Raw genomic sequence first — 17,291 nt, 5'->3', positions numbered from 1 at the left:
AGGGGAACAAAGAACTCAGCTCTTTACCCTGAAATGTCTGGGATAAGAGTGAACTAATAACTGTCACTTGAGGGCTTAGAAGTCTCCCCAGGAGGGCCAGGGTTTATTTAAAAAAAAATTTTTTTTAATATTTATTTTTGAGACAGAGAGAGACAGAGCATGAGCAGGGGAGGGGCAGAAGGAGACGGAGACACAGAATCTGAAGCAGGATCTAGGCTCTGAGCTGTCAGCACAGAGCCTGATGTGGGGCTCAGGCTCACAAACTGCAAGATTATGACCTGAGCCAAAGTAAGGCGCTTAACCAACTGAGCCACCCAGGCACTTCTAGAGTGGCCGGGTTTTGATTAACTCAAGAAGGTAGAAGAAATGCTTTAAGGAAGTTTAGTATATGAAAAGTTTATATAATGGAAAAGTTCAGAAGGTGTTTCAGAACAGGAAGTTCCTCTGCCTTCCCAGAAACTTCATTCTCCTTCTTTTATTATTTATGTTATTTTGAGTAAATTATACTCTAGTATTCCTAGAGCATTGGAAATACTCCTTTTTTGCTCTAATACATTTGTGAAAACTTAAAAACTATAATAAAAGTTGGATTCTTTTTCTGAAATGGTAAGATTAGGAAGGCAAGAAGGTACTCTTTCCACTAAATGGCACACTTATGTCGTTATTAATGGAAGTGATTACTAGTTTGTAACATTTTAGGTTCAAATAATATGAAACTTAAAAGTATAAAAACCTAATAGTTGTCTTACATGTTACCATGTAAGAGTTTCATTCCAGCAGAATTTTTAAAGTTACTACTAATTCATCCCTGATTATTAGTTATAATATTCCATGATAATTTGTACTACTTTATACTTTCCTTGATTTTGATTATTTCACTTGAACATAAAAGTTTTATTCAGAATGTCTAATGATGTGTATTTGTAATAATTGTGTTATGTTTCTTTGACCTACCTATGCTTTTTGGTGTTGGTCAATTGATGTTGTCACAGACTGACAGTGAGTTGTTAACAAGGAAAAGAACAGAAAAGTAGATCTTTTCTGGCCATTTCAATTGTATAAATGGGTGAAATCTCACAAGGTAAAAGGAACAAAACCTCCCTTTCCTTTTTACACATGTATATTGAATAGAGGAGTAGATTTCTTTGTTCACAGACCTTATTTTAAAAGTAAGTACAATGTGTACTTTTATATCTTTAAGTAGCTCCTTGTCTAAGTAGTCCTCAGTTATCCATGTGATAGATTTTCAGGTTAAGAATAGAATGTTTGTTTCTTATTTATGGTTTTTGCTTATCCTTTCTGCCTCTTAGATACCTGCTTTTTCCATTTCAGGACTCATACGAACGAGCAAAACACATCTTGAAGACTCATGCAAAAGAGCATAAGAATCTAGCAGAAGCTTTACTAACCTATGAGACCCTGGATGCCAAAGAAATTCAAATTGTTCTTGAGGGAAAGAAATTGGAAGTGAGATGATAACTCTTAAAATGGATGCATTGCTGGTTTTACTGCAAGAGTATATAAGTAGCATTTCAGTAGTCTCCTTTTGCAATGCTTTTCTCCCATTCTTGACTTAGTATCATCACTTAAGGGTCTGAAACTCTATGTTAGTCTTTTGTCACATTTAATCTAATTTTGGTTATTCTCATGATGACACCTATTGCAGATTATCAGCCCATAGCAAATATGTTAAAGAAAATAAAGAACTATTAGGATTGAAAACAGCTGGTTTGAGCAATGTCAATCAGTTATTAAGTTGAAAATAAGTAATGGTTTTATGGTTGGTTCCTTTACCAGATGTGAATTAAAATTGTGCCTTGGGCTCTTGGGAAGTATTCTGTACTTGGCAGAGTAAAATTGTTGAAGGATTGTCTTTGTGTTTAGCTGGTCCCACTTACCTTTGATAAAGAAATGATACCATTTGGCTGTTGGTGAACCATATTTCTATATAGGTCAGTGGAAACTTCATTAGGAAGCACTTAATTATGCTCCAGATTGTCCATATAGAAAATAGTTCTGTTTTTGTTTTTGTCTGTCAAAGAGTAGAGAATTGTAAACATATAGCTATCATCAGAATTTAAATGATTATAATCTTTTAGAAATGCAGCTTGCATTTTCATTGTCTTTTTTTTTTAATATCATTATCACTCTTACTAATGAAATTTATTTCAAAGCAGCAAGTATCTTGTTAAATAAAAAGTAACTCACTTCAAATTCTGAATAACTATATAATTGTGCTTGGTATTGAAAGAAAAATTAACCCCAAATCTCAGTACCTTTAAGTGAACTTGGGATTACCCTGTGTTAGAAATGGAAAGTTGTGTTTGCTTTTCATTCAGACTTTGTGAATATGAACATGTTGTTACAGGATTTACAGATGATTTTATTTAACTCAATAGAAAAATTATTTTAGAGCTCATTGTATTGGTTTTACAACCAAATTATATTCTTGAAGTGATTTTATTAAAATTATCTACAGTTTTCTAATAACTTTTAAGCTGTATATGGTCTTCATTGAAGAAGTTGATAGAGGGAATTTGCTATACAATATCCTTTTCTCTTTTTTTAATGTAATTTTAAATTTTGATCTAATTTCAAATTTATAGAAATGTTACCAAAATAATAAAAGGAACTCCTATATACCCTTGGTCCAGATACACCATCCCATTTGTTAATTGCCCACCTCCCTTTCTCTCTTTCTTTTCTCCTTTCTTCTTCCCTCTCCCCCTCTCTGGTATATATGTATGTATGTACACGTGTCTTTGTGTGGATGCATGTTTTTATTTTTCTTGGATAGACTTCTAATATTGAAATTGCTAGGTCATGTAGTAAATTTCTGTTTACCTTTTTGAGAACCTGATGAACTGCATCTACATCATTCTGTACATCTTCTACAGTACTTATAGTCTCTCTTTTTGATAAAGCCATTCTAGTGTGAATGAAATATTAGCTCATGGATCTAATTTACATTTATCTACACTAGTGATATTGAGCATCCTCTCCTTTTTTATTGGCCATTTGTATATTTTCTTTGGAGAAATGTCCGTTCAGACCACCCCATTACTTTTGGGTTGTTTGTCTTATTACATGTTGTAAGAGATATATATTCTAAATACAGTTCCCTTATCTTGCTTTTTTGATCCAGTCTGACAATCTCTGTTATTTGAATGGAGTGTTTAGTTCATTCAAATTTAGTATTGATATAAATTGTCTTTACATCTCCCATTGTGCTTTTTGTTTCCTGTTTCTCATATCTGAAGAGATAGATCCTTGTGTTCTTCCTTTTTTGAGTTACATATCAGTGGTTGACCTAGGGATGACTGTGTGCATCTTATCAGTCTGCGTTAATTCTGGTAAAATGGAGGAACTTTATTTCAGTAGATCTCATTTTCTTCTCTGTGCCCTTATTTTCATATGTTATGTCTGTGCATGTTACAGCAACTCAACAATACGGTGATGTAACTAGTGCTTTATATAATTTTATTTCTTCAGTCTTTGCTGAGAATGTTTTTTATTTTGCCTTTGTTTTTTGAGGGGGGATAGTTTTGCTGGCTATAGAATACGTGGTTGACATTTTTTTTTTTTATTCACTTGTTTTGAATATGTTATCCCACAGACTGCTGGCCTCTATTATTTTTTGTTAAGAAGTCATATGTTAATTGTAATTCTGGTCTCCTTTTGTGATAGGTTTTTTTCTCTTGCTGATCTCAAGGTTTTGTTTTGTTTTCTCTTTGTCTTTTACCAGTTTGACTATGATGATGTGTTTAGGTATGGATCTCCTTATGTTTTTCCTAGTTGGGATTTATTGAGCTTCATGTGTAGATTAATATTTTTCATCAAATTTAAGCAATTTTTGGCAATTATTTCTTCAAATATATGTATCTGTCCTTTTCTATCTATTCCTTCTGGGATTCTCCTTATATGTGTTGTTGGTACATTTAATGTTAATCTGCTCTCTGAGGCTTTGTTTGTTTTCTTCATTGTTTTTTCTCCCTGTCCTTTTGAGATTGAATGATTTCTATTGATTCTTAAATTCACTCATTCTTCTGCCATCTCAAATCAATTGAATTTTCCATTTCAGGTACTATATTTTTCTGCTGTAAGTTTCCATTCAATTCTTTCATTTACTTTATATCTTTTTATTGAGATTCTTCATGCATTGCATCATTTTCATCATGGTTTTCATTAATTCTTTAAACATGGCTTCCGTTAGTTCTTTGAACATGTTCATAGAGCTGCTTTTAAATCTTTGCTAAATCTGGGGCGCCTGGGTGGCTCAGTCGGTTAAGTGGCCGACTTTGGCCCAGGTCATGATCTCGCGGTCCGTGAGTTCAAGCCGCACGTCGGGCTCTGTGCTGACAGCTCGGAGCCTGGAGCCTGTTTCGGATTCTGTGTCTCCCTCTCTCTGACCCTCCCCCGTTCATGCTTTGTCTCTCTCTGTCTCAAAAATAAAAACGTTAAAAAAAAAAAAATTAAAAAAAATCTTTGCTAAATCTACCATCTGGAAATACTCAGGCAGTTTTATGTAATGCTTTTCTTCCTTAGTGAGGGTCATACTTTCTTGTTTCTTTGCTTTGTAATCTTGTTGAATTACAGATAATGTAGCAATTATGGATTCTGATTTAGTAACAGTAACTTGCCTCCAGTTAATTTATGAAGTTCCTCTCTACTACAGTGTGCAGCCATTGATGTCTCTTGTTCATTTTTAAAATTTTTAAAATCTTGCTTCCTGAGGGTTGCTGCTGTGCCTGCCTAGCTTAGCATTTAGGCAAAGATTAGACAGAAGTTGTGTTCAAACCGCATCATTCAGCCTTTCCACTCTGCTGATGGATCTGCGTGGGCTTGCAAGTCCATTCAACATTTGGGTCATTTTCAAGACTGCTCTGGTTTTTGCTTTCTAACGGCTTTTTGCTTCTCCTTTTTTGTGTATGTGCACGCCTTGGCAACCATGGATACGTGTGGGTGGTTTGAACCAGCTTCAGTTTCTACTCTGCATGCCTCTGGTAAATCTGGAGTATATGGAGTGCTTATCAACTCCAGATGGCTGTCTTACCTCCCAGAACTTCCAGTGAAATACCTTGCTACTCTTACCTTGTTTGCCCCAGACAGGACTGCACCCTCAGTCTAGATAACTCTGTGTGCTTAGCGTGGAGATCACCACTTTGACTCACTCTGCATCAGGTCAAGCAAGTCCCTTCTGACAGTGGCAGCAAGTTCTGACGTGGGAAGTGAGAGCACAGCACCACAGACTCACACAGCTCTTACCAAATTTCAGTGATTTTCATGAATAAACACTTCTTAGTTTATTACAGGTCTTTAGTTAGTTCCAGAGTGCTGTAATGGTTTTTATTCCACTTCATAGTTTGTTTTGTTTTGTTTTTAAGTTGGAATGATTTGTCAACCTCCTCACCTCATCATACTGAATCTCCCTCACTTATTTTGAATCATACTCCAACCAAAGCTGTTTAATAAGAATGGACTTAGGGAGGACTGGTAAACTTTGCAGAGCTATTCATTCAAAGCTAGCAGAATGCCACCGTTTGCCATGTAACCTCTATCTATTAAGTTGAGTACTTTTGGTAATGGATACATGTTTTATTTTAGATATTTGTATTTGTTTATATTCATTTTAAAGTAAATACTGAGTTACTTCAATCCAGCTGGTTATATTTCTTACTGTAAGTATGCAGTATTTTAATAAAATATGTTGGTGGAATGTAGACTTGATCTTTGGACTGAAAAAATAACACCTAGTAGTGGTCGGTCATAAGAATTTGGAGAGTTGATACATTTGAACTGAGGATTTTATTTCTATGCAAATTTTCCTGCCCCTAGTTTTTCACAAGTAAATCCCAGTTCTCATAAGCAAGAATGTGGATCCCCCACCCCACTTAGACCACAGACTTCCTTTATAAAGTTCTATATAAATGCTATGTTGCTGTCAGTTGCATACAATGAGTAGGTAATCTGTTCTGAATTTGAGAATGCATTTAATAGGAAAGAAAACAGCTAATTTAAAGCTGCCAAAGGAGAAGGGTGAGAAGGTACTCATTTCTCATAAAACCTAATGGGGGGGGGGGGGGCGCCTAGGTGGCTCAGTTGGTTAAGCATCTGACTCTTGACTTTGACTCAGGTCATGATCTCACAGTTCGTGAGTTCGAGCTCCACATCGGGGTCTACTCTGGCAGTGCAGAGCCTGCTTGGGATTCTCTCTCTCTCTCTCTCTCTCTCTCTCTCTCTCTCTCTCTCCCTCTCTCCCTCTCTCCCTCTCTCCCTCTCTTTCTCTGTCCCTCTCTTGTTTGCTCTCACTCTCTTTCTCAAAATAAGTAAATAAACTGAAAAATTAAAAAAAAAACTAATTTGAAGGGCTTGATGTGAGTCTCTTGCAGTTCTGGAAATACAAGTTTTTGACTTATACTCAGGAAAGCTGGAACCTGAGAGGGTGGATAAGGTGCTTTGCCTAATGAAGGGAGAAGAATTCTAATGTGTTGAGACCATCCCGCACTCTCAGCATTTGGTTTGACAAAAACTGCTTGAGTGCTTATGAAGGAGAGTGAACCATTGTGGGGGATCCATTTACCATACAAAAGGGTTGCTTAGAGGTGCAAAGAGGCCTCAGAAGAGGATAGTCCAAAGTGGATCTCTGGATTCCTTGAAAGCTAAGAAGAAAGAAAACCCACAAGAATGGATTGCATTAACTCAGGTCAGGGGAGTTGCAGGTGAAGACAGCTATGAGTACAGGAATGCCCCTGAGAAAAAGTCAACTTTAAAATAATTGCGGGGCGGGGGATGCCTGGGTGACTCAGTCGGTTAAGTGTCCACCTTTGGCTCAGGTCATGATCTCACAGCTTGCGAATTCGAGCTCCGTGTCTGGCCCTGTGCTGACAGCTCAGAGCCTGGAGCCTGGTTTGGATTCTGTGTCTCCCTCTCTGCCCTTTCCCTGCTCATGCTCTGTCTGTCTGTCTGTCTGTCTCTCTCTCTCTCTCTCTCTCTGTCAAAAATAAGTAAACATTAAAAAAAATTTTTTTTAAATAATTGCTTGGGTGCCTGGCTGGCTTATCAGGTAGAATATGTGACTCCCTCTCTCTTTTTTTTTAATGTTCATTTATTTTGAGAGACAGAGAGTGTGTGCATATGTGTGAGTGAGGGAGGGGCAGAGAGAGCTGGAGAGAGAATCCCAAACAGGGATTATCCGTGCTGTCAGCAGAGAGCCCTACTCAGGGTTCAATCCCATGGACCATGAAATCATGACCTAAGCAAAATCAAGAGTCAGACACTCAGTCAACTGAGCCACCCAGGTGCTCCTAGAGCATGTGACTTGATTTCAGGGGTCATGAGTTCGGGCCCCACGTTGGATATGGAGTTACTAAAACAAACAAACAAAACACACACACACCAAAACCGTAAAATAAATGAATGAATGAATGCCCAATCCAGCATGCTCAAAACCATCTTACGAAGTGTCAGCCAGATAACCACCACTTACAGTTGACCCTGCAAGGTCAGACCATAGTTAACCAGCTGAGAGAGGAGGGATGGAATTAGGCAGGAAAGAAGAAAAGGACTATGCCAGCCTTCTACCCCTACTGCAGGTGGTTAGCCTGTAGCCTGGCCTGGCTGATTAAAGTTTGACTTGCGGTGATTTTCTAATTTTACAGGGTTGGCTGGACATTCTGTTTCAGTGCTTTGTGAGTTAAAACAACTCTATGGATGTTTCATTACTTGAAAGATTTTTCAACCTGGATTGGGAGAAAAATACCTGAATATTTGCTAGTGGGAGGTGATGTTGCCATCTGATTATATCCCATGAGTCCAAAATAGTGGTTACATATAATAAGATTTCGGGGGCGCTTGCATGGCTCAGTCAGAAGAGTGTGTGACTCTTGATCTCAGGGTTGTGAGTTCCAAGTCCCACATTAGGTATAGAAATTACTAAAAAAAATTTTAAAGATAAAAGATTTTTGTTTAAACGCTTTTTTTTTTTATGGCTACAATTCCATTCGTGTGATTTCTCAAAATCTGAAATAGTTATATTACAATTGTGTGTAGAATATGTATGTGAATATGTCATTTTTAACTTTTTTAATGTTTTGTTTATTTTTGAGACAGACAGAGACAGAGCATGAGCAGGGGAGGGGCAGAGAGAGGGAGACACAGAATGTGAAGCAGGCTCCAGGCTCTAAGCTGTCAGCACAGAGCCCGACGCGGGGCTCGAACTCACAGACTGTGAGATCATGACCTGAGCTGAAGTCGGACGCTTAACCGACTGAGCCACCCAGGTGCCCCCAGTCACCTTTAACTTTTTAAACAAAACTTGTATTATCTTGGTATTTTTATATGATTTTTCTAATGTACTTTTTATAGCTTACTATTGTTTTCCCTTAAAATTCCTAATTTAGAATTCCCCTAATTTGGTCGTTATTTCCCCCTATTTGTTATCAAAATTCTATTGTTTTGGGATGCCTGGGTGGCTCAGTTGTTTCGATGTCCGACTTTGGCTCAGGTCATGATCTCACACTTCATGAGTTCAAGCCCCACATTGGGAGCCTACTTGAAATTCTCTCTCTCTCTCTCTCTCTCTCTCTCTCTCTCTCTCCCTCTCCCTCTCCCTCTCCCTCTCTTTCCCTCTCTTTCTATGCCTCTTTCCCATGTGCTCAGTCACTCTCAAAATAAATAAATAAACTTAAAAAATAAATAAACCTTAAAAAATTAATACTGGGTTTATTTTGTTTATTTTTGAGAGAGAAAACATGAGTGAGTAGGGGAGAGGCACAGAGAGGACAGAGTATCTGAAGTGGGCTCTGCACTAACAGCAATGAGCCTCATGTGGGGCTTGAACTCACGAACTGTGAGATCATGACCTAAGCCAAAGTTGGACGCCCAACCGACTGAGACACCCAGGCGCCCCAAAATGAGTACTTTCGATATTGAAAGAGCTAATCCAAGGATTTACCAGAATTATTTACTTATTTTATTGCTAAATTAATAAGACAAGAAAAGTCGTTTCTGATGACTACTTTTAGTTGGTCACAGCTCTTATTTCCCCCTTTACTCTGTTGCTAACATTCTATGATTATGTTAAAATTCAGGAATTACCTTGTGGTGTCCTTCTTTGCTCTCCCTTTCATACTGGTAAACTCTAAGGTTATTTCCTTGGTCCTCTGATCTTCTCTCCATATTCTTCTATCTGTATGCTGGTGATTTCATAGTCTTTCTTTCTCTCCAGCCCTTCTATTAAGGTATATGTCCAGCTGTTTTCGCGGTTTCTCCAGAGCATTACATGTGTACTTTGGCAACAAACTGTTCTCTAATTGTTTCTCGGTTGACATCCTGCCACCTGATGGTGAGCTCTAGGAAGCAATCTTGAACATGTTATCTCTAGGACTAATAGAAGTGCTTTTTAGGTAGTCAGCTAATAAGTTTTCAGTGAATGAAAGAATAATAGGCATTCATAGGTTTGTTATCCTAATTATCTCACCATTGGGCAGAGCACTGGAATAGATGGATTAAACTCTCCCTAGAAGGTTAAATAATGCTATAGAGACTATTAGGTGATTTTCATTTCTGAAAATATCCTAGTGAGTACAACAGTAAAGGAGATACCTTTTAAGTGACTGGAACGTATTATAGAGGAATATCTGATTTCTTCTTAGAAGATAAAGAATGCAAGGTAGGATTGTGTGCCAGGCTTATAAAGTGTCTGACACACAAAAGGACCCATCAAATGAAAAGATTAAGACCTCTAGCATGAAATTCTTTAAGGTGTTCTGGATTGGTTTCATAGAATATGTGCTTTATCTTTGATCAACTAATTGCTACCATTCATGTTCTAAATTAAATGTCTTACATACATTTGTTACTATTAATGAAAGTCTCTTAAAATTCAACCTCAGGAGACAATTTTGTGAATTTTTCATATATCTATTTGTAGTGCTGGGAGATTCCAGACTTAATTTTAAAATTAGAGATGGACTTAATAGAGAATGGGGCAGATGGAGAGGCAGGTGGATCAAACTTTAAATATTTAAAATTAAATGTTTAAATTAAGTATTAACATTAAATATTTAAAAGCCGTTAACTATTTAAAGACTTCCTGTAGTCCTTAATCAGATCCATGCCGAATTCTCTACTCCCCAAACTTGCACAAGTAAAAGCCACAGTTTCCATTAATTATGTGTTATGACCATGTAAAGTGGGTTACTGTGTTTTCCCTTAGGAAGAATGTATTCAAGCTGTGTTTTGTGGGGCTTCTGGGTGGCTCAGTCGGTTAAGCATCTGACTTAGGCTGTGGTCATGATCTCACAGTTCGTGGGTTTGAGCCCCGCGTCGGGCTTCATGCTGACAGCTTAGAGCCTGGAGCCTGCTTCAGATTCTGTGTCTCCCTCTCTGCCCCTCCCCTGCTCTGTGTTCTGTCTGTCTCTCTCAAAAATAAATAAACATTAAAAAAACAAAAACCTGTGTCTTGTTTACTGCACACCTCTAATGGAGTTTCTAAGTTGAATTTTACCATTAGTAATCAGATGCAGTCTTTTATTGGAGTTAAAAATAATGAAATAGATTATTTGATGTTGCAAAAAAGTGAAAAATCTGTTTCCCATTTTCCAGATTCCTTGTTTCTCTTCTTATATTGTCTTGTGAACTTACCAAGTGGTCAGATCAAATCAGGATGTTTTTGTGAAAAGATGGGCATCTCCTGAGTAGGTCCTGGATTTAAATAGCAGTGGTTACAATTCAAAGAAAGAATATATCTCCTGGACTCTGAAGGAAACAGATGTATAGTGCTAGTCTCTCTGTAGCTGCCATCTTACTATGTTTAAGTGGATACATTTCACTTAAATGTGCTTATCATTCACCTTTCATTTTTTCTGCAGAGCAGAAAGGATTTAAGGCCCTCCCCTTAAGTTTTGCTACTCTTCACAGTCCTGAAAGCATGTTAAAGACCAGCTGTTCTTAAGCCTGAGATGTTAGTTATGTCTGTGTAACTCCTAGAAATTATGAACTAGGTGATGACAAAGACAGAGTTGGAAGAAGATGGAAGAAAATGAGACAAAATATAAAGGTAACTGGAGAAGTTGGTTGCTAAAGGTTTTTCAGGAAGAACAAAAAGTCTTCTTTTTATGTTATTTTCAAATAATCTTGGTTATCTGCAAGAAGCTGTCATGGTTGTAAGTCAAAACTATGAAATGACAGTGATAAGAAATTTGTGATTGAAGCAAGGTGAACCCTGGCATAAAATTTTCACGGATCGGGAGAGCACAGCACCCACCAGGTAGAATGGCAAGTTGCCAGTATTAGCTCTGCTATGACAAAGGTTCAATTTTGAAAATTTTTAATTTTGGGGATGGCTGAGTGGCTCAGTGGGTTAAGCGTCTGACTTCAGTTCAGGTCATGATCTTGTGGTGAGTTCGAGCCCCACATCAGGCTATGTGCTGACAGCTCAGAGCCTGGGGCCTGCTTCAAATCCCAGGTCTCCCTGTCTCTCTCTGCCCCTCCCCCACTTGTGCTCTTGCTCTTTCTCTCTCAAAGATAAACATTAAAAAAATTTTAAATTCTTAATTTTGATGAAAAATCATGTTTCATACTGTTATAGCAGAAAAAGACTTCAGAGTTTATACAGATTCCATAGGGGAGAAGTGTGGGGAAAAAAAACAGAAGACCAAGGTGAAAATTTAAATTGCATTCCTAATCTGAGATTTTTTTTTTTAAGATTTTTAAAGTTTATTTTATTTATTTATTTTGAGAGAGAGAGAGAGAGAGCACAGGGGAGCGGTGGAGAGAGAGGGAGAGAGGGAATTCCAAGTCTCTGTGCTGTCAGCACAGAGTCCAGCATGGGACATGAACTCATAAACTATGAGATCGTGACCTAAACCTAAATCAAGAGTCAGACACTTAACAGACTGAAAACCAGGTGCCCCCTGCTAATCTGAGTTTCAATCTTTGAAAGTTACAAATAAAAGATACGGGGGCACCTGGGTGGCTCAGTTGGTTGAGCATCTGACTTCAGCTCAGGTCATGATCTTGTGTTTTGTGAGTTCAAGCCCCACATTGGGCTCTGTGCTGTTAGCACAGAGCCTATTTTGGATCCTCTGTCTCCCTTTGTCTCTGTCCCTCCCCTGCTTATGCTCTCTCAAAAAATAAATTAAAAAAAGAAGAAGAAGAAGAGTTACAAATATCCCCTTCTGCCTAAGGAATCTCAGTCACAGATGGTGTCTGCTCTGGATAGGTGAGGAATATGGCTAGAGGGGGTACAAAGATGGTGAAAAAATTCTCTAGTCATAAACTGCTTTCGTAAGCAGAAATTTTCCTAGAAGGGATTAAAGAGATGTGCGGTATGTTGCGTACACCCTGGGACAAAGACTTGGTCTTAGCACTGACAGCCCTGTGGCCCAAGAATCCCCCAGTCCTAAGCACACTGGAGAACCCACTTGAGTTCTGGAGGTCAGAGGTCTGAAAATCCCACTAAAGCCAAGCTGTTGGCAAGGCTGCATTCCTTTCTGAAGGTTCTAGAGAAGAATCCATGTTCTTGTCTTTTCCAACTTCTAGAGGATTCCTAGGCTTATGGCCCCCTTCCATCTTCAGAGCCAGTAATGGCCTGTCGAGTCTTTCTCACACCATTCTGACACTTCCATTTCCCTCTTCCTCATTTAAAGGACCCTTGTGATTACATTGGACCTGCCTGGATAATCCAGCGTAATCATTTTAGCAACTTATTAGCAAACTTAATTCCATCTGCAACCTTAATAGCCTTGCTTGCCATGGTATCAACATTCACAGGCTCCAATAATTAGGATGTGGACATCTTTGGCAACCATTACTCTACTTACAACCACACTCCCCTTTTTCCTTCATAGAGATTTCCCTAGTAAATCTCTTTCACATCTAGTCCTGCCTAAGCATCTGCTTATTTGAGGACTCCATGAACACAAGTGGTGCTGGGAGTGGTCTGAGGAAACAGGTTTTGAGACTGCCTTACAGCCAAAACAACACCATTGTGAGTGGCACATGGGGCATGAGTATTCCCTAGCACAAAGCAGTTGTGACCTTGAAAAAAATTCCAGGTACAGGAACTTTGAAAGATATGGATGGAACATATCTATAAAATGGTAGACCCACTTCTCTAAGTATATATATACCAAGAGAAATGAAAACATGCATCCACACAAATGTTCACAGCTACGTTGTTCATAATAGCAAAAAAGTGGGAACAGCTTAAATGTTCAAGTGAAAAATGGATAAACAAAATGTGGCATATCCATAAAATGGAATGTGATTTGGCCATAAAAAGGAACCAAGTACTAATAAATGCTGCAGCATGGATATAGTGGGTTGAAAGGTGTCCTTCCAAAAGATATGTCCATGTCCTCACTCCTGGAAGCTGTGAATGTGACCTTTGGAAAAAAGGTCTTTGTAAATGTACTTATGGATTTTGAGATAGATCATCCTGGATTATCTGGTTGGCTATAAATTCAGTGACATATCCTTACAAAAGACGCAGAGGAAAGACAGAGAAAACAGGAGAAAACCATGTGAAGACAGGTAGAGGTTACACTGACGCCCCACATCAGAAACTGGAAGAGGCAAGGAAGGATTCTATACTAGATGTTTTCGACAAAGTATGGCAGTGCAGACACCATGATTTCAGAATACTGGCTTCTAGAACTGTGAGAATAAATTTCTGTTCTTTTAAGCCACCAAGTTTGTGTTATTTATGATAATTAGTTGCAGCAGCTCTAGGAAACTAATATAACGGATATAACTGAAAACATTTTGCTAAGTGAAAAAAAGCCAGTCATAAAAGACAACATATGATTCATTTTTTAATTTTTATTTTCTTATACTTTTTTAAGACTTTTTTTTTTTTTTTGAGAAGGAGAGCAAGCAGGGCAGCGACAGAGCGGGGGTGGGGGGACAGAGGATCAGAAGCGGGCTCCATGCAGACAGCAGAGAGCCCGATGAGGGGCTCGAACTCACAAACCATGAGATCGTGACCCAAGCCAAAGTTGGACACTTCACTGACTGAACAATCCAGGCCACTCTTTAATTCCATGTATATGAAATGTCCAAAAGAGGAAAATCTATCAAGACAAACAATAGGTTAGTGGTTACCCAGGGCCAAAGGGTTGGAAGGAAATGGAGAGTAACTCCTAGTGGGTATAGGGTTCCTTTCTGGGGTAATGAAAATGTCAAAATTGATCGTGCTGATAGTCGCACAATTCTGTGAATTTCTTTTTTTTTTTAATTTTTTTTTTCAACGTTTTTTTATTTATTTTTGGGACAGAGAGAGACAAAGCATGAACGGGGGAGGGGCAGAGAGAGAGGGAGACACAGAATCGGAAACAGGCTCCAGGCTCCGAGCCATCGGCCCAGAGCCTGACGCGGGGCTCGAACTCACGGACCGCGAGATCGTGACCTGGCTGAAGTCGGAGGCTTAACCGACTGCGCCACCCAGGCGCCCCAATTCTGTGAATTTCTAAACAATTGAATTGTCCACTTTAAACAGGCAAATTATATATGAATTATGTTTCAATAAAGCTGTTTTAAAAAGCTATCTGGGTACTGCAAAGTTGTATCTTTATCCTGGATTGGGATAATGAGAAAGTGGCAGAGGTTAACAAGCAGCAAAGGTTAAGTGCTACAGGACCTCTTTGGAAGTTCACACAGAGGCCCTAACGTGCAATGGAAGAGCACAAACTGAAAGAATAAACTGAAGATCTGATAGAGTTGCAGAGTGCCAGGGATGTTTAAGTGCTCAGCCAAGGCAAGTATACTATCCCAAGTTCAGGGCCACTGAGGATATCTAAACACTAAGATAAGATGGGGACATCAGGTTGTATACCCGTGAGGATGTCCATTCTGCAGACCCCACTAAGTCCTCATGGGTGCAGCTCTCTAGGCCCAGCCTTCCCTCATAAGTACTAGCACATACCCCATGCTGGAAGACTTTGCAGAGGCTTCTCCCAGGCAAGGCAATAGGTGTCCCCTCAGGAGCTGCACCCACATCCTCTCTTAGCTGCATGGCTAATAATTTGGGTTAAATCCCACCATAACCAGGCAGGGGATGTGCTGGGCTTCATAAAGGACGAAGAGATTAAGTACCAAACAAGCTGTAATAAGTAGTATGTACAGGCACAAGCTAGGGTGAGTAGCTTTGGGACTGGATTTTAAGCGGCTTGATCAAGTGAGATGTTGTGTAAGAGCGGATAAGCAATAACTCATTGATGTGGGGGGCATTTGGAGGGAAACAGGACTTAACAAGCAAGAGCCCTAGGGGATAGAGGCAATTTGCTGTTAGGTTGTATAGCAGAACTCAGGAGAAAGCAATAGCCAATGCTGAGTGAAGCAGAAATGCCTGAGCTACATAAAACTGTAACACCAACTGTCCTACAATTCAATTTAATACAGTAAGTAACTTACCAAAGTTAGATAGACCCCACAGGTTAAGGGTCTCAGTCTCACATGACTACCCCCACTTCAGATACCAGCCACAGCCCCCAAATTCTCAGGCTACCTATACTTCTGTACAACTTGGGGATTCCCATGATCCTCTTTCAGGTTTGATATTTCACTAGAACGCTTCAGGAAAGTGCTATATGTATGATCACTGGTTTATTATAAACGATAGACATGAACAACCAGATGAAGAGGTACATAGGGCAGCAAGATCTGGGGAGGTCAGCACAAGGTTTCCATGCCCTCTTGAAGCATGCCACCCTCTCAGCACATTGATATCTTCACCAACCAGGAAGCTCCCTGAACCTCATTTCAGAGTTTTTGTGTGGGGTCTCATCATGTGAGCATGATTGGTTAAATCATTGGCTGTGTGATTGAATTCAGTCTCCAGTCTCCCCTTCTTGGAGGTTGTGGGGGACAAAGGAGGCAGGGCTGAAAGTTCCAACCTTCTAATCATGTGATTGTTTCCTCTAGAGATGAATCCCCTTCCTAAAGCTCTCTAGGCCCTCTTCCTGCAATGAGTCACCTCATTAGCATAAACTCAGTTGTGATTAACAGGGTTCATGAAAACAGACATTCCTATCTCTCAGGAAATTCTAAGGGTTTAGGAGTTCTGTGCCAGGAACTGGGCACAAATACAAAGTACATTTTTCATACCACACCCTAACAGGTGACAGATGAAGGAAAAAGGAGACCAAGGGAAGTGTGCATGCTGGGCTGGATGTTTTATGCGAGGCCAGAAGACCCAACAGAGGACTACATTTCATGGGAGGGCCGAGAGAACACATCAAGACCAACACAAGCATAGCAAGGTTAAGTGGTTACAAGCAGAGATGGTTAAAAGAGCATTGTGTCCCTTGGAGAAAATTTGTCAGGTGAACAACAAGGGTGCTGCTTAAGATCTACAACCAGAAAAAGGCAAGAATAAAGGAGTTGGGGGATGGGAGCAATTGCCCCAGTCAAAACTCATAATCCCTTGATAATTTCTAGATCTGGAGCCAACTGACTAAAGATGTGGAATGCCATGGAAAATATATCTACAATATTTCCCCATCTTTCTCCAATGGATCTAATGCCATTTCTTCAATGGGGAAAATGGAATTCCTGTGTATTATTCAAGGACTTTTAGACATAGAGTCTGAGTTGCCACTGATACCTGGAGCCCCAAAACATCATCATAGCTAGCATTACAGTAGGAGTTTAGAGGACCAGGTAATAAGTTTAATGTCTGGCTCACAGGTGTGCACACTTAGCAGTGGTCATTTCCCAAGTCTCAGAGTGTATGATTGGAATTACACTTTCCTTTTCAGTACATTTTTAAAGTTTATTTATTTATTTTGAGAGAGAGAGAGAGCACAAACTAGGGAGGGATAGAGAGAGGGCGAGAGAGAGAATCCCAAGCAGGCTCCACACTCAGCATGGAGCCCGATGTGGGGCTTGATCTCACAAACCATGAGATCATGACCTGAGCTGAAATCAAGAGTCGGATGCTTCACCAACTGAGCCACCTAGGTGCCCCATGATTGGAATTAATAACATGGTAGTAGGAATAACCCCCACATTACATACTTGGCATAAGGGATAAGAGCTATCATAGTATAAAAGTCCAGGCAGCAACTCCGAAACTGTCTCCAATCCCTCATTGAAGAGAGTAAACCAAAACCAATATTGTATCCTAGGAGAGATGCAGAGGGATAGTGCTACCACTCGGGATCTAAATGATGCAGGGATGGTGAACTCTATCATATTTCTGTTTGATTCACTCACTTGGCCCCTTCAGAAACTAGATGGATTGTAGTTGGAATCCATCTACAGTTAGAATCCATCCAATCTGTAGATGG

At 39.4% G+C, this 17,291-nt stretch overlaps 1 protein-coding gene and 1 long non-coding RNA gene across 2 annotated transcripts in view; both read left to right on the top strand.

The window, feature by feature from the left end:
• YME1L1 (YME1 like 1 ATPase) overlaps window positions 1-2,642 on the top strand; it is a 50,411-nt gene extending 47,769 nt beyond the window's left edge. The window contains exon 19 of the mRNA XM_058681634.1: window positions 1,333-2,642. Coding sequence (XP_058537617.1) covers window positions 1,333-1,476 — 144 coding nt within the window. The 3' untranslated portion in view covers window positions 1,477-2,642. The remainder of the gene's footprint in view (window positions 1-1,332) is intronic.
• A 3,907-nt stretch (window positions 2,643-6,549) lies between these two features.
• LOC131483469 (uncharacterized) lies at window positions 6,550-14,548 on the top strand. Its single transcript, XR_009247703.1, has 2 exons — window positions 6,550-14,204; window positions 14,450-14,548. It is a non-coding gene; the product is annotated as an uncharacterized LOC131483469 (long non-coding RNA).
• The last annotated feature ends 2,743 nt before the right edge of the window (window positions 14,549-17,291 follow it).

The sequence above is a fragment of the Neofelis nebulosa genome, chromosome 8 (genome assembly GCF_028018385.1).
Source record: "Neofelis nebulosa isolate mNeoNeb1 chromosome 8, mNeoNeb1.pri, whole genome shotgun sequence".
Lineage (NCBI taxonomy): Eukaryota > Metazoa > Chordata > Mammalia > Carnivora > Felidae > Neofelis > Neofelis nebulosa.
This window is presented reverse-complemented; position numbering and strand designations above follow the sequence as displayed.